The sequence below is a fragment of the Hetaerina americana genome, unplaced genomic scaffold (genome assembly GCF_022747635.1).
Source record: "Hetaerina americana unplaced genomic scaffold, ioHetAmer1.1.p SCAF_12, whole genome shotgun sequence".
NCBI lineage: Eukaryota > Metazoa > Arthropoda > Insecta > Odonata > Calopterygidae > Hetaerina > Hetaerina americana.
The window spans coordinates 34,263,395-34,276,097 of NW_027286292.1; the positions used below are offsets into that span (position 1 = coordinate 34,263,395).

Genomic DNA, 12,703 nt, shown 5'->3' on the forward strand with positions numbered 1-12,703 from the left:
TGCATTGTACATGTATCTCCATACATTTGTATTTCCTTTATTTATAGTATTTATCAAGTAAATGTTGACATGGGATGAATAAATATCATTATTAATACCTTCTGGTCCTTTTTCCTCAGTCCATTTGGTCATTATATTATAAAAAGTTAACCCAATAGAGTATAAAATGTTCCACATGAAATGATATTTATAAAAAGGCACTTCCCCAAAACATATCAAAAGTAAAACACATGTGAAAACATGACCATACTAGGCAGGTCCCCAAAACATTCATTGAAGGAAATAGGCCATTTCCACTTCTTTTAAAATGCTAGCATTACTAAAACACTCCATACTGACATTTTACTTTGCTGCACAAGAGGTTAAAGGATGCACAGACACTGGGTCTTGTGAGGGACAACAAATCAATTACAAAAACACTTTTTAGAAATGATAAAATCTTGAGTGATACCCACAGTCACTTCGAGAACTCTAAATCAGGAATGTATGGCTCATAGTGAAATCCAGAATAAATGTCAAAATTCAGGTGGATCTGTAATAGAAAATATTCAAGATCAAAATTAGGCAAAATATTTTTATTTTTTACCTAACACAGCATACTTTTTAGACTGAGTGTAAAAGAAGAATAGACTTTGAACACTGGAATATTCATGCACTACCTAATAAAGGAACATGTTAAGTAAGATCCGGTGCTTTCCCAAGTGCTTGGGCATAGTCTTTATGGCAAGAATTATCAAGTTACTCATTCAATAATATCTACACATTTATCAAACACAATCTAAAAAAAGCACATGACTAATTAAACTAGATGAATGAAAAGGAAAGAGCAACACAAACAAAACAGTAGAACATAACAATAAAAACAGTGAAACCTCCCTTTTATATCTTGTTAGGGGACACAAAAGAGAAAAATGTAGACCACAGGAAAATCATAACTGAGAGAAAACATTATTTACAGGAAATGAAAGCAAAATCTTAACTATGCATCTTATAATTTTATTTTGCCTAATAAGAGCAGGCTATAAAATGTATACGATCAAGAAAACTGACTTTAGAAAGTCTTCAAATCCATCCTACTCTCAATTCTCAATGCTTTTCTGACATAAATCTGTCCATAGCTTACTTTAAGGAATCAATCATTGCAATTTCTTGGTCCTTCATTTCAAATTTATAGGATGCCAGATTCAATTAATAATCATTATTTCCAATCTGACTAGGTTCATCAAAAATATCAGATGTTCTTCAAAAATACTTCTTTTTGCCCATGACTTTGTGTAGAGAGCTCACATTATAGGCACTATCTTAAAAGGGAGTCTTGCAAATCTGAGGGTGTCTTGAGTTTCCCCGAGTCAATTTTTATGATTTTCCAGAGCAATGTTTTACACAAATGTAGTTGATTTTTGACATCCACAGAAAATGCAAATTTCATCATTACCTACTCATCACATTGTGACAGAGTTATTAGTAAGGAACTGATGAAAGCCAGAACTATTTCTGTTTAAGGGTGGATGATTGGCACCAGCCTCCAAAATTGAGGAAAATATGACCTGCAGCAACCAGCCAGGACAGACTTGCCAGCCACCCATATGCCACAGTTCAACTTAAAAGACACATTGCCCTATGTGTTGCATTGCCAGCCAGCAGTGGTGGTTGGCAGGGACACTGGAGGGGTACAATGTGGGGGGCACATACACCACACATCACATGCAACAATGTAATGAGCACAGAACTGAGTTCAAACAGCCAGGGCATGAGTGAGCATAGTCCAAAAGAATGCATGAATACAACCCAGTCCAAACACAATGATCTAAATACTATTTTTTCAGATTTTCACCAAAAAATGTTAAAATTCCATTTTCCAAGGTTTTCATGTCACTGGGCAACCTGCATACAGAATTTAAAAACTATGATGTTCCTATGATAAAGGTTTGAGCATTCACTACAATCTGCATTAGTACCTAATAGTGGAGTGTGGGTCGTGGTAGTCCAGGGGTAGAGTGTTGGACTACTGACCGGAGGGCACAGGTTAGATTCCGGCGCAAGCCTCTCCAGGCACCCTCAGCTCCACCCAAGCTATGCGATTTTTTGGGTAAAAGATCTTCCTGGGAAACCATAACTGGCATAGGGAAAGGAGCTGGCCCACCTCCCCTGATGTGTGAATTTCACACGCTGCTGAGCTTAGTACTGGGTGAACTCTACCATCACCTACCAAACACTTTCGAGTTGATTACAGGTTTATGGTTTTTTATTATAATACAGTGAGTGAATGCTTATTGTGTTTGCCACCAATGGCAAGTTTCCCTTTTGAAATCTAGGGTCTTCAGTGGCAGAAAGGCCTATCTTGCCCACATCGAAATTGCCATCAAGAGTATAACCATTTATTTAATTATGCCAAGATGTCTGCTTCCAGTGAGCAACCATTTCAGGATATACACTTTCAGATTCATCACATGTTACTCAGTATTTAGAAGCAGTTGCTATCCAGGACCTTTTCTTTTTAAATAATTCAGAAATGGGCATGCTTGCAGTCATGGGAAGCTAAAGCCAAGTCTTAAATATTCCCTCAACTTCATAGGTAGAGTACAGAAAAATCTTGATTATCCATGCAAATGGATGCATGATGAAGCACAGATAATAGAAAAACATGGATAATTGAAATATGTGGAAAATATGGTTGTGATTAAATGGATATACACGGAAAACACCTTTCTCATTCTGTGTGCTTAATTAGCATTTATTAGCAATTGAAAGTACATATTTTCTGTTTTTCCACCATTTCTATTAATGTAGAATTATAGTTTTGCAAGTATATAGATCTATCATAAACTGAAGAGCAGAACATATTTTCCTCAGAAAACTAAATTCACCCTTGAGCCAGAAAAAAACAAATGGCTGACAAAACACAACTTTCAAAAAAGGAGCATTGATACTGATTCATTTGTTGCATAGTAAAACTATGTCTTTGCTTGCCTAAAAGGAGTTTGGAATTCTCAGGTTTAATAAATGCGATGGAAACTATAATGGAAAGTGTACTGTCCGAACATTCGATGAATTGAAAGTATAGATAGTAAAAAATGCTTAAATTAAAACATTTCATGCTAATGGTTATCTTTTTATTTATGAAATTAAATTTTTTAAATAAATTATAGGCATTTCAAACTTGTATTTCTTTAAAAAGTATATCAAAGTTTCGTAGAATTTAATTATCATTATGATTGTAATTTTATTAAAATTTTGAGGTGCTAACCATGTCCTTGCCATTTAATATCTACCTACCTTAAACGTTCCATCATTCTCAATGCATCTGAAGATTTTCTTATTTATATTTATTAACCATCTCCAATGTATTATAACTAAGATTAGGCAAAGGGTACCCAGAGAAATATCAGTTACAATAATAATAGTAACTTCATAGATCAAAATGAACAGCAACATACTTCACCAGTGCATACATAGATAAATATTTAATACTCACACCAATGTACAGATAGATTATAACAGAACAGTTTACACCTGAAGAAAATCCTTCACTGAAAAGTGTTTGTTTAAGCGGCCATGAATGGAGAGATGATTTAAGTTTTGGCAAAAAAAAATTGTGAACATACTTATCATAACATGATATTTATCTATTGATTTTTGTAATATGCAAGACTGTATGGCCAGATTAAGTCAGCTGTAGGTATGATGAAAGTGACAATAACTCCTCATTGCAAGATCTAGCAACTTGCTTTTTGTGAACATCTGACCATCATAAATATGGGTGTATAATAGACGATATTCTTATTAGGCTTACCTCACTATCCTCAATCATTTGCTCCAATACTTTGGATGCCTCAAAGAAATTAGGCCTTTCATCAAGGTCAATCTGCCAGCATTGCAACATCAATTGATACAGGTCATCTCCAACATATGAAGGGCGGTATGGTCTGAGGCCTCGCATCACTCGGGTGGGAACATCCTTTGTCAGAATTTCCATGTATGGGGTTCCACCTGTTAAAAATATCAGGCTTAAGTGCTTCCCATGTCTATTGGATTAGATATTTCAGTTTCAAAACTTAAAAGCACTACATTCTAATTAGAAAACTATTATTATTATTATTTAAATATGTCAAACCAATATTTTACCATTTCCAAACAATTAAAACTTGAGTTTTGGTCAGAGCTCATCAGTTAACTGCATGCCCACAGAATACTAACCATGAAAACTACAACCACCGGCCATTTTATGAGCATAATCTGGTATAAAAGGTCAATACTTGGTTGGTTTAGGAATGGTGGTAAATAGATTTGTTTTAATGTTTTGACACTTTCCAAATGATGTTTATCCATGTGGGTAACTTAGGGGTCAAGTTAGTGTTTTGGCCTTTTTTCAACTTTTGCCAATGGCACTATGCCAAAGAAAAAAGCATTTAAAAAGACTGATACTGATCTATATTAAAATGTGAATTACCACCATTGAAGCATTTTATTTTTCATGTGAAATAAATTAGTTATTAGCATGGTACTACAACCAATACATGAATTAAAATATGTAATTATCTCACCACTTTGCCACTTACAGTATCTCACATTAGATATTTATAAAACAAAACTCCTAGGTGGATGTTAAGCACTTTGTTGGCCCCTCAGATTATTTTAAGAAACACCGTTATAAACACTTTCTCTTTCTCCTTAATTAAGTTAATTCCAAATTCATTCATTCCAGAAGAAACAAAATTGATCAAACACTGGGATATTTCAGAATAGACTACAAGAGGAAATATTTTCAAAATTACTCCATTTTACACTGCAGAGCCACAATTCAAAGATTTCAACAGACTTGTTCCCATCAATTTTATAATTTAAATTGGACTTAAAAAGGAAAACCATATAAAAAAGGAATGAACTGGCCAAATCATATTTTTGATTTATGAAATGTGCACTTCCCAGAAAGTCTTTGGAAACAAGCAACATCTATTTCCCCAGAATTTAAGAGAAAGGAAATAGAACTCAGAAGGTGAAGATGTGCTGCATTAAAGGAATTATATTCTATCATGACATTAATGTACTTTGAAACTTACCAAAAGTAAATACTTCCCAGAGTAAGCAGCCAAATGACCAAACGTCACTTTTGGATACAAAATTCCTACTCCTGAAAATTTCTTGACCAGTCCAGCGAGTATAATCTGGCACCTAAAATATATAACAATAGAATTATAAACTTAAAATATGATTCAAAGAAATGAGGCACATTTCAAGGAATGGAAGCAAAAATTAAAAAGATCTTACCACAGAGTTCTTTACATAATCTGCCATACCAAAACAGGATATTTTGGGAGTTATCCCATCAGCCATTAAAACACTTCTGGCACACAGTTTTTCATGGGTTATCTATTACAAGAGAATAAAATTTATTTGGAGTTGATTAGTTATTCTCTTTCACTTCCCAAAAAATGTATCTAAAAAGCAATTTACTTAACACAAATGTCAATACCCATATGAATAAGAAAAAGCAGTACATATAGCATTACAGGAAACATAACTAAAATTGAGTTTCTCAAGATCTTACCTTTTTCTGAAAAAGTTGGTCCATACCATTTGCCACACCAATGCAAACTTCCAGCAAGTAACTTTCCTGCAAGGAACAAAATCGGTCCCGACTCTGATTCACACCAACTTGGTCCAGTACACGACTTTCAAGGAGAATATCTTTTAAAGTAGCTGGATGGTATTCCAATACAACTAAAAGGGCTTCTAACAAAGAAAGGAGAAACAAAGTAAAAATGCAAGTCATTATCAGAAATTTAGCAATTTGATCAGTACCAATTGTAGAACTATGCTCCACATTTGCAGACACCAAAATAGATAACAATATGGAAGTCTATGAGGAATATGAGAAGTATGGGATGTAGATAAACCACAAGAATACGCAGGTAATAATATTCTGGAGAAGTATGAAAGCTTTGTTAGATATTAAAGCAGGAGGGAATCAAATGGGTCTGGTCGAGTAGTTTGGGCATTTGGGTGGTATTTTAAAGGAAAAGGGGAATAGTAATGGAGGTATTAACAGAAATACATTACCAAAAGAGGATATTGAAAGGAGAAGAGAATTTATGATGGGTGCACTGAGTAAATATGTGAAGATAAGATCACTTAAGACGTTAATGTGTGAGAGACAATATTTTCAAGCATACATAGCTGAGTTTCTTTCTCTGTTTCTGTAAGTGCTCATAGAATGGGGAGGCTCAGGATGCTATATTTATGTGCATGCAACACCAGTATGCAATGGAGAAAATATTTTTTGTTAGTTGGATGAACATACATATTTCCATTTAGTCCGATGGAATTATATTCTTTAAGTACACAAGAATCTGTTTCGAATAGGTACCCCAAGTTCATGTGCCAATGGGTATGCAATATTTTATTGCCTTTATGTTTATTTAAAAACACATGTGGATTGCAATTTAAAGCTATACATTAATAAACATTAGCCAATCAACACTTAACAGAATTCTTTGTTTTAAAAGTAATAAAAACCTCTGGCATATCATGACATTTTTCTGAGGTAAAACAAATCAGTTTTTACAATAATAATCAAACTAATCTTCAATCCAAATAAAAGTGTTACTTTGTATAGAAGAGATAAAAATGTGAAAAAATAACAGCTAAAAAATATTCTTAAAATTACATTTGAAAATGGCTGTAATGTTGGCTAATGAGGCCAGAACTACTCCAACAATAAAGAGTTAGAAAATCATAAATTGACAAATAAGAATTAGAGGCAAGTACCAACATCAGACATGGACACAGAATAGCATTTCCCCATTCCATCCAGCTTTTGATTGCTCTTAATGCCCCTACCCATTGAAAGCTTAAATTCATAGACTTTATAAGTACATAATCCTTTGCTTTCATGAGTACATTATGTACTTAAGTCAATTAAAATTAGTTTTTGCTAATTGCTTGATTATTATGGTGCTTGTTAACCAATTTTCAAAATGATAATATGACTATTTATCTAAGCTATGTGAAACATTATGCTTATCTTTTGTGGGAGTGATTTTATTTGACCACTTACAATAATAACATATATGTGTATTTTAATGGCTTCTATTAAACGTTATTTCACATAAATGTTGGTTTTAAATGGCCAAAAGAAAAAAAATTAAAATTAATACAGTATATAGGAAACCTTAGTTGAGAATAAAAACAGATGTTTCAGGTGTGATATGGTGGAATATCGATGATTAATTAAAAATTGGCAATTTTCACAAAATAAAATTTAATGCGACCAGTTTCAATGTAACTACATCATTGGAAACCGGTTGCATTAAATTTTATTTTGAGGAAAACTGCCAATTTTTAATTAAACTTAGTTGAGAAATTTTGCACCCAAGTTTTTCAGTGCTAGGCATTTGTTTGCATTTATTGTACTTGTTTGTCTTCAAAATGTTCATACTATTTATCTTTTAAATATTCCAATGTATTTCATTTTTAAAAGATAAAATACACCACAAATAATTCCCCCAACCTCAACTTTACATAATCCATTTTACATTTTTTCTGGACCTCTTCAAAATGTAAATATGTATGAGTTTTTGCTGTATTGCTAACCTTTAAAATACAACAATATTCAAACATGATACATGCATTAAATACATTGTAAAATGCTCTAAATAAAAATAATTATGGTATCAGACAAGATGAGCACATTCTGACTTATCTTACCAGGTATTTCTGAAGTTCCAATGAGACCAATCACATTGGAATGTGGACTAGGGCGTATCACTTTGTCAAAATCTTCCAGCATTAACTTATGATTTGGATACTTATTATATTCATCTGCAAAATAATAAGTTAAAATATGTCAAATAAAGGACATATACATAAATATATAGAGCAAAATTCAGTTGATTCATTACAAGAATCACAATGAACATCAATGAGCACAAGAATCAAAAGAACATCAATGAGCACAAAAGCACAGACTTCTATCTGAAATGCATTCTACTTCAACTTAATTAAAGTGCACTTGGATCGATCTTGATGGCTGCCAAGAGATATCTTTACTGAAGTAAGTTTCTTTCAGTCACCACAACAATCAAATTACATGTAAATGGTCCATTTTTTACATAGCGTAGCTAACGTCTGTCAACAAAACTCAGAAAATTAAAAAGAAAATTTTGGAAATGGAAGCCAAGGACAGGATATGAACCAGGGGTCCTTGATTTTTGACTGAGTGCTTCAGCCATTACACTACCGAGACATCCTCTTCACTGTGAATTTCTATGGGCTTTAAAAGAACAAGCTGTTAGATGAAATACTGCAGACACAATGTGATGAGGTAGTTCCTCTCATGCCCTTAGAAATATAAAATGTGATAGGAAACTTGAGTAGTTTAACTATTTAAAGCAACACCAGCCTATAAATTAAGAGTTCTGGGTTCAAATTGAGGAAGTTCAAGTCCAGGAGGATAATTTTTCCACTGCAAAATGTCTCATATTTGTGCACAGATTATTGGGTGAATCCACCAAAATTACTTTTGTGGTATTTTTGTCAGTTTCTTTAAACCTGCATAACGATCATTAAATTTCAGAATGTGTACTCTCATACTAAAGCTATGTCATTCAACATACAAGCAATGGTGCTCTGCACCAACTTGAGACAATAAAAGCGACACATTGCCAAATAAAATTTTGCTCTGTGCAAATAAATAACATAAGCGGCAATAGTTTTAAGCTCAATAAGCATATTCTTTAATGTATACGAGGTTTGTCTGAAAAGTTAACGACCTAACAATAAAGTCATTTTTGTTCAAATTTATTCTTAAATTTAGACATTGTCCCTTTTTAAGTCAATACTTTTTTACAGTGATGCTCTTAACTTTTCAGCCCTTCCAAATAGTAGCCGACATCTCCCTCTGCAAAATAGGCATTAACATATATATTTGATGACCTCCTCCTTCAATGAAAATCTCTGCCCTCCAAGCCAAACTTGAAGGGAAGGAAAAAGTTGCAGGGGCCAGATTGGGTGAATAATGTGAGTGGTCAACTAATTCAAAGTGCCAATTCATTCAACTAATTCATGAATTTTAACCATGGTGACTAGGAAACTATAAGCTGGAGCTTTTCCTGATGGAAAAACACTTTCTTCTTCTTCAAATGTGGTCGTTTTTTGCTGTTTCTGCCTTCAGCTTGTCAGGTAATGATGTGCAATACTCTTCTGTCATTGTTTTACCTTTCTGAAGATAATCGTTGAACACAATTGTATGACTATCCCTAAAAACAGTCACCATCACCTTCCGATGGAACCGTCTTCTCCTTTTTTGGTGTAGGGTCATCCATTGCAGTTCTCTGCTTTGGCTGTTCTTTCATCTCAGGAGTTCAGTAGTGGATCCAAGTTTCACATACAGTTATGAATCGACGTAAAAACTCTTAACTCGCTGTGATTAAATAGCTCCATCGGGGCCTTTTAAATGTTCATTCAAATGCATTTTTGGTCCAAAGTGAGCAAGCATGGCATCCAGCGCACAGATAGTTTATGCATGTCCAATTCTTCAGTCAATACAAGGTCCGTCCCAAAAGTAGTGGCACTGAGTTAATTTAAAAAAATTTATGGCCAGAATTGATACATTCACTCATTAGTGTTCTCAGTAGCACCCTTGTGCACCCACACACCGCTGCCAGTGGGTTTTCCATGCCTTGTACGCCTACTGGACGGAGGTGCCAGTAATGCTTCTAAGCTCTCTCATCACGACCTGTTTTAATGCTTCCACTGACCCATTGTGAAGACCTTTCAGCATAGATGGTTGAGAAGCTCTTGACAGATCCACTTGCAAGTTTCCTTTTGTTTGTCCAAGATCACTCACGGTACCATATTCGCACACACCTTTCTCATGCCCATTGTTTCACTCACAAGTCGATGCACATCACTTTTAAGGATGCCAAATTCATCAGAAACCATGTGAACACATAATTTGCAATTCCTGTCCATCAAAGCCTTCACTCTTGCAAGAGCTTTTCTTCACTTTTTGAGGTGAAGGGCATCCTGAATGTTCAGCATTTTCAACATCTTCTATATCCTCCCAAAATAACTTGTGTCACTCAAAAATACCCATTTCACCCAAGGAATTATCACCATAAGCTGCCTGTCAGAGAATGTCATGAGTCTCTTTCCCAGTTCTGCCCAGTTTCATGTAAAATTGATGGCCCAGTGCTGTTCCAATAATCAGTTCATGACAGGGTGAAACGAGTTCACATTACTGAGGTTTTGCAAAAAAATGATCCACATTATGCAAAAGTTGGGAGCCAACTGCCACTGGCTGCCCTTTCCTGAGACTCCCCTCCCTCGAAGCCAGCCAGAGAAACTGCCGCCCATCCAGGAAAAAATATGTCCTAGTACTTTTAGGACAGACCTTGTATATGATGAAGGCATTCTTTTGATATGCCCATACCCTCTCCTATCTCACTAACCTTAATTCGACAGTCATACAGTACCATTTGGTGAACTTTTACTATGTTTTCAGTGGTTGTCACAGATTTTCCTTGCCCTGAATGGTCATCAACCAAGCTGGTACAGCCATATTTAAATTCAGATGTCAAAAATGTCATGGTCATAGATGATACAGCAGAGTTACTGTATATAGTGTTCGATTGTGTCGAACTTGCCTTCGATTTGTGTAGTAAGCATATTGCCTTTCAAAAACAAATATTAAATGACAGATTGATACTCAATATTTTCCAATGTCACAAAAATCCTCTCAATGACACACTTTGATGATTGTCAAACAATAACCAAGGGTTCAAAATGGCAGAAATGTTTGTGAATACCTTTCAATATATGTGCAAAAACCAACTTTTGTTCCTGAGTGTTACCATCTTCAAACTAATGTCAGAAACTTTTCAGACAACCCATGTACCTTCTGCAAAATGATCTGTGATATACTTCAGAAGAAGAAAAATTTGGTTTCTTAATTAGTTCATTCCACTCTAAAACATAAAATATCCAAATCATATTATAAGTCTTACAAAGCAAGAGACTGTTGCCAAACAAATTTGATATCTTATGAATCACTTGTATCTATGAATGGTACATGCAATGAGTCACTCATACCAGCTGAGGTATTTGATAGAATCTCAGATGAAGCATTAACTTTTTGGTATTTTCATTTTCCTTTAGATTAAGCTGAATTTGAGATATTATTTTCATCAAAAAAGTTTTTGTTTCCATTCAACCACAACATTTGGAATTGAAATTAAGATTTAAAATCTGTAAGGCTAAATGACTTCATAAAATGGCTTAGCTTACACCATATCAAATTCGGACCACATTTTGTTATCACCTTTATTAATGAGGTAGCATATTTGTTTCATTTTGGAACTTTCACTTTCAGCAAAAATATCAGCCAATCAATGCAAAATATGGTCCTCTTAAGATGGGTTTTCAGAGGTACCATTACTTCCATCTCTTAATCTACTCAGCCATGACTTTACAATCACAATTTATTTCTCCTTTCGACACGAAGTGGCTTCTCTCCTAAATAATAACTCACCCATTACATAATGAATTGTTACAGGCACAGGAGTCCCCCGCTGACGTACCGTCCCCTTTACCACTGAGCCATACTTCCCTTGACCAATTACTTCAGATTTTATTTCAAGGAAGTTTTTTGGAATGTTCCAAACTTTTTTCTTCAAGTTATCATAATGATTAATGGGCCCTTCTTCTTCTGCTATGTATGCATCATGGATATAGCCACTTGATTCCTGTTGGGAAAAATAAATTACATTTGGCTGGGCACAGCACTCCTCTTCTCTATCTCTATCAGCTTATTTCTTCATGCCTACATAATTCTCATTTCGCACCTCATAGATTAAGTTCAATCATTTAGTGAAACAAGCATCAAGAATTGACAAACAGTTTCTATTATTGTTTTTTACTAAAAAAGTAAAGAGTAAAAAGTATTGAATTAATTTAATGAGGAATATTTCCTAAGATTATGATTTATCGTGACAATGTAAATTTAGTCTAACGATATTGATTTTGAAAACTTTGTGAATGCCTTGACTAAGAAGCTGATTTAAATAGATTGAGCTACTTCGTGAACGTAATATTATAATTCAAAGTTACTGATTACAAGTTAGTTTACATTTATGAAAACTGTACACAGCTACTTGGATTGTATGGTGTCAATCATGAACATTGAATTTGAAATAGCCCTAGCCAACAACTTTTAATTCATATTCACTCACTGGCTAACCCTCTAGGTCCAAAGACAATATATAGCCAGTCACAGCAGACCCAAGTGGGTTCAGTCATATTTCATTTCAATAACATGGTGCCATTCTTGCTAGGTATTATGGATAAAATTTGTCTTAATTTACATGCCAGATAAAATTCCTTAAAATTAATTCAGGTGTTCCATGTATTTCTGTTATTCTCCAACAAATCATACATACATGCAATTGTATTTTCACATAATGGGCTCAATGATAACTCAATTTAAAAGATTGTTTGCGGAATTCAAAGCTTGAATAAGGGAGACCAAAATCCTTGTTTTTCAATATGCTGCCCAGTTTCATAACTAAGAGCAGGAACAAATCAAAGCAATTAAACCTGCATATGATGTTTTGATTACAGCAGAGATATTTAACATGAATATTCTGAGTACAATGAATGAAGTACCGGTGTCATTTAAGATAAATAAATTTTAAGAGACTGAGAA

The 12,703-nt window shown here is 34.3% G+C and overlaps 1 protein-coding gene across 1 annotated transcript in view; it reads right to left on the minus strand.

Moving 5' to 3' along the window:
- The window catches only part of Wsck (tyrosine-protein kinase Wsck), a 36,283-nt gene continuing 23,580 nt past the window's right edge, over positions 1-12,703 (minus strand). Inside the window, exons 7-13 of the mRNA XM_071582952.1 lie at positions 11,531-11,744; positions 7,708-7,821; positions 5,549-5,733; positions 5,269-5,370; positions 5,061-5,172; positions 3,794-3,990; positions 1-532 (exon numbers count right to left, since the gene is read on the minus strand). Coding sequence (XP_071439053.1) covers positions 458-532; positions 3,794-3,990; positions 5,061-5,172; positions 5,269-5,370; positions 5,549-5,733; positions 7,708-7,821; positions 11,531-11,744 — 999 coding nt within the window. The 3' untranslated portion in view covers positions 1-457. The remainder of the gene's footprint in view (positions 533-3,793; positions 3,991-5,060; positions 5,173-5,268; positions 5,371-5,548; positions 5,734-7,707; positions 7,822-11,530; positions 11,745-12,703) is intronic.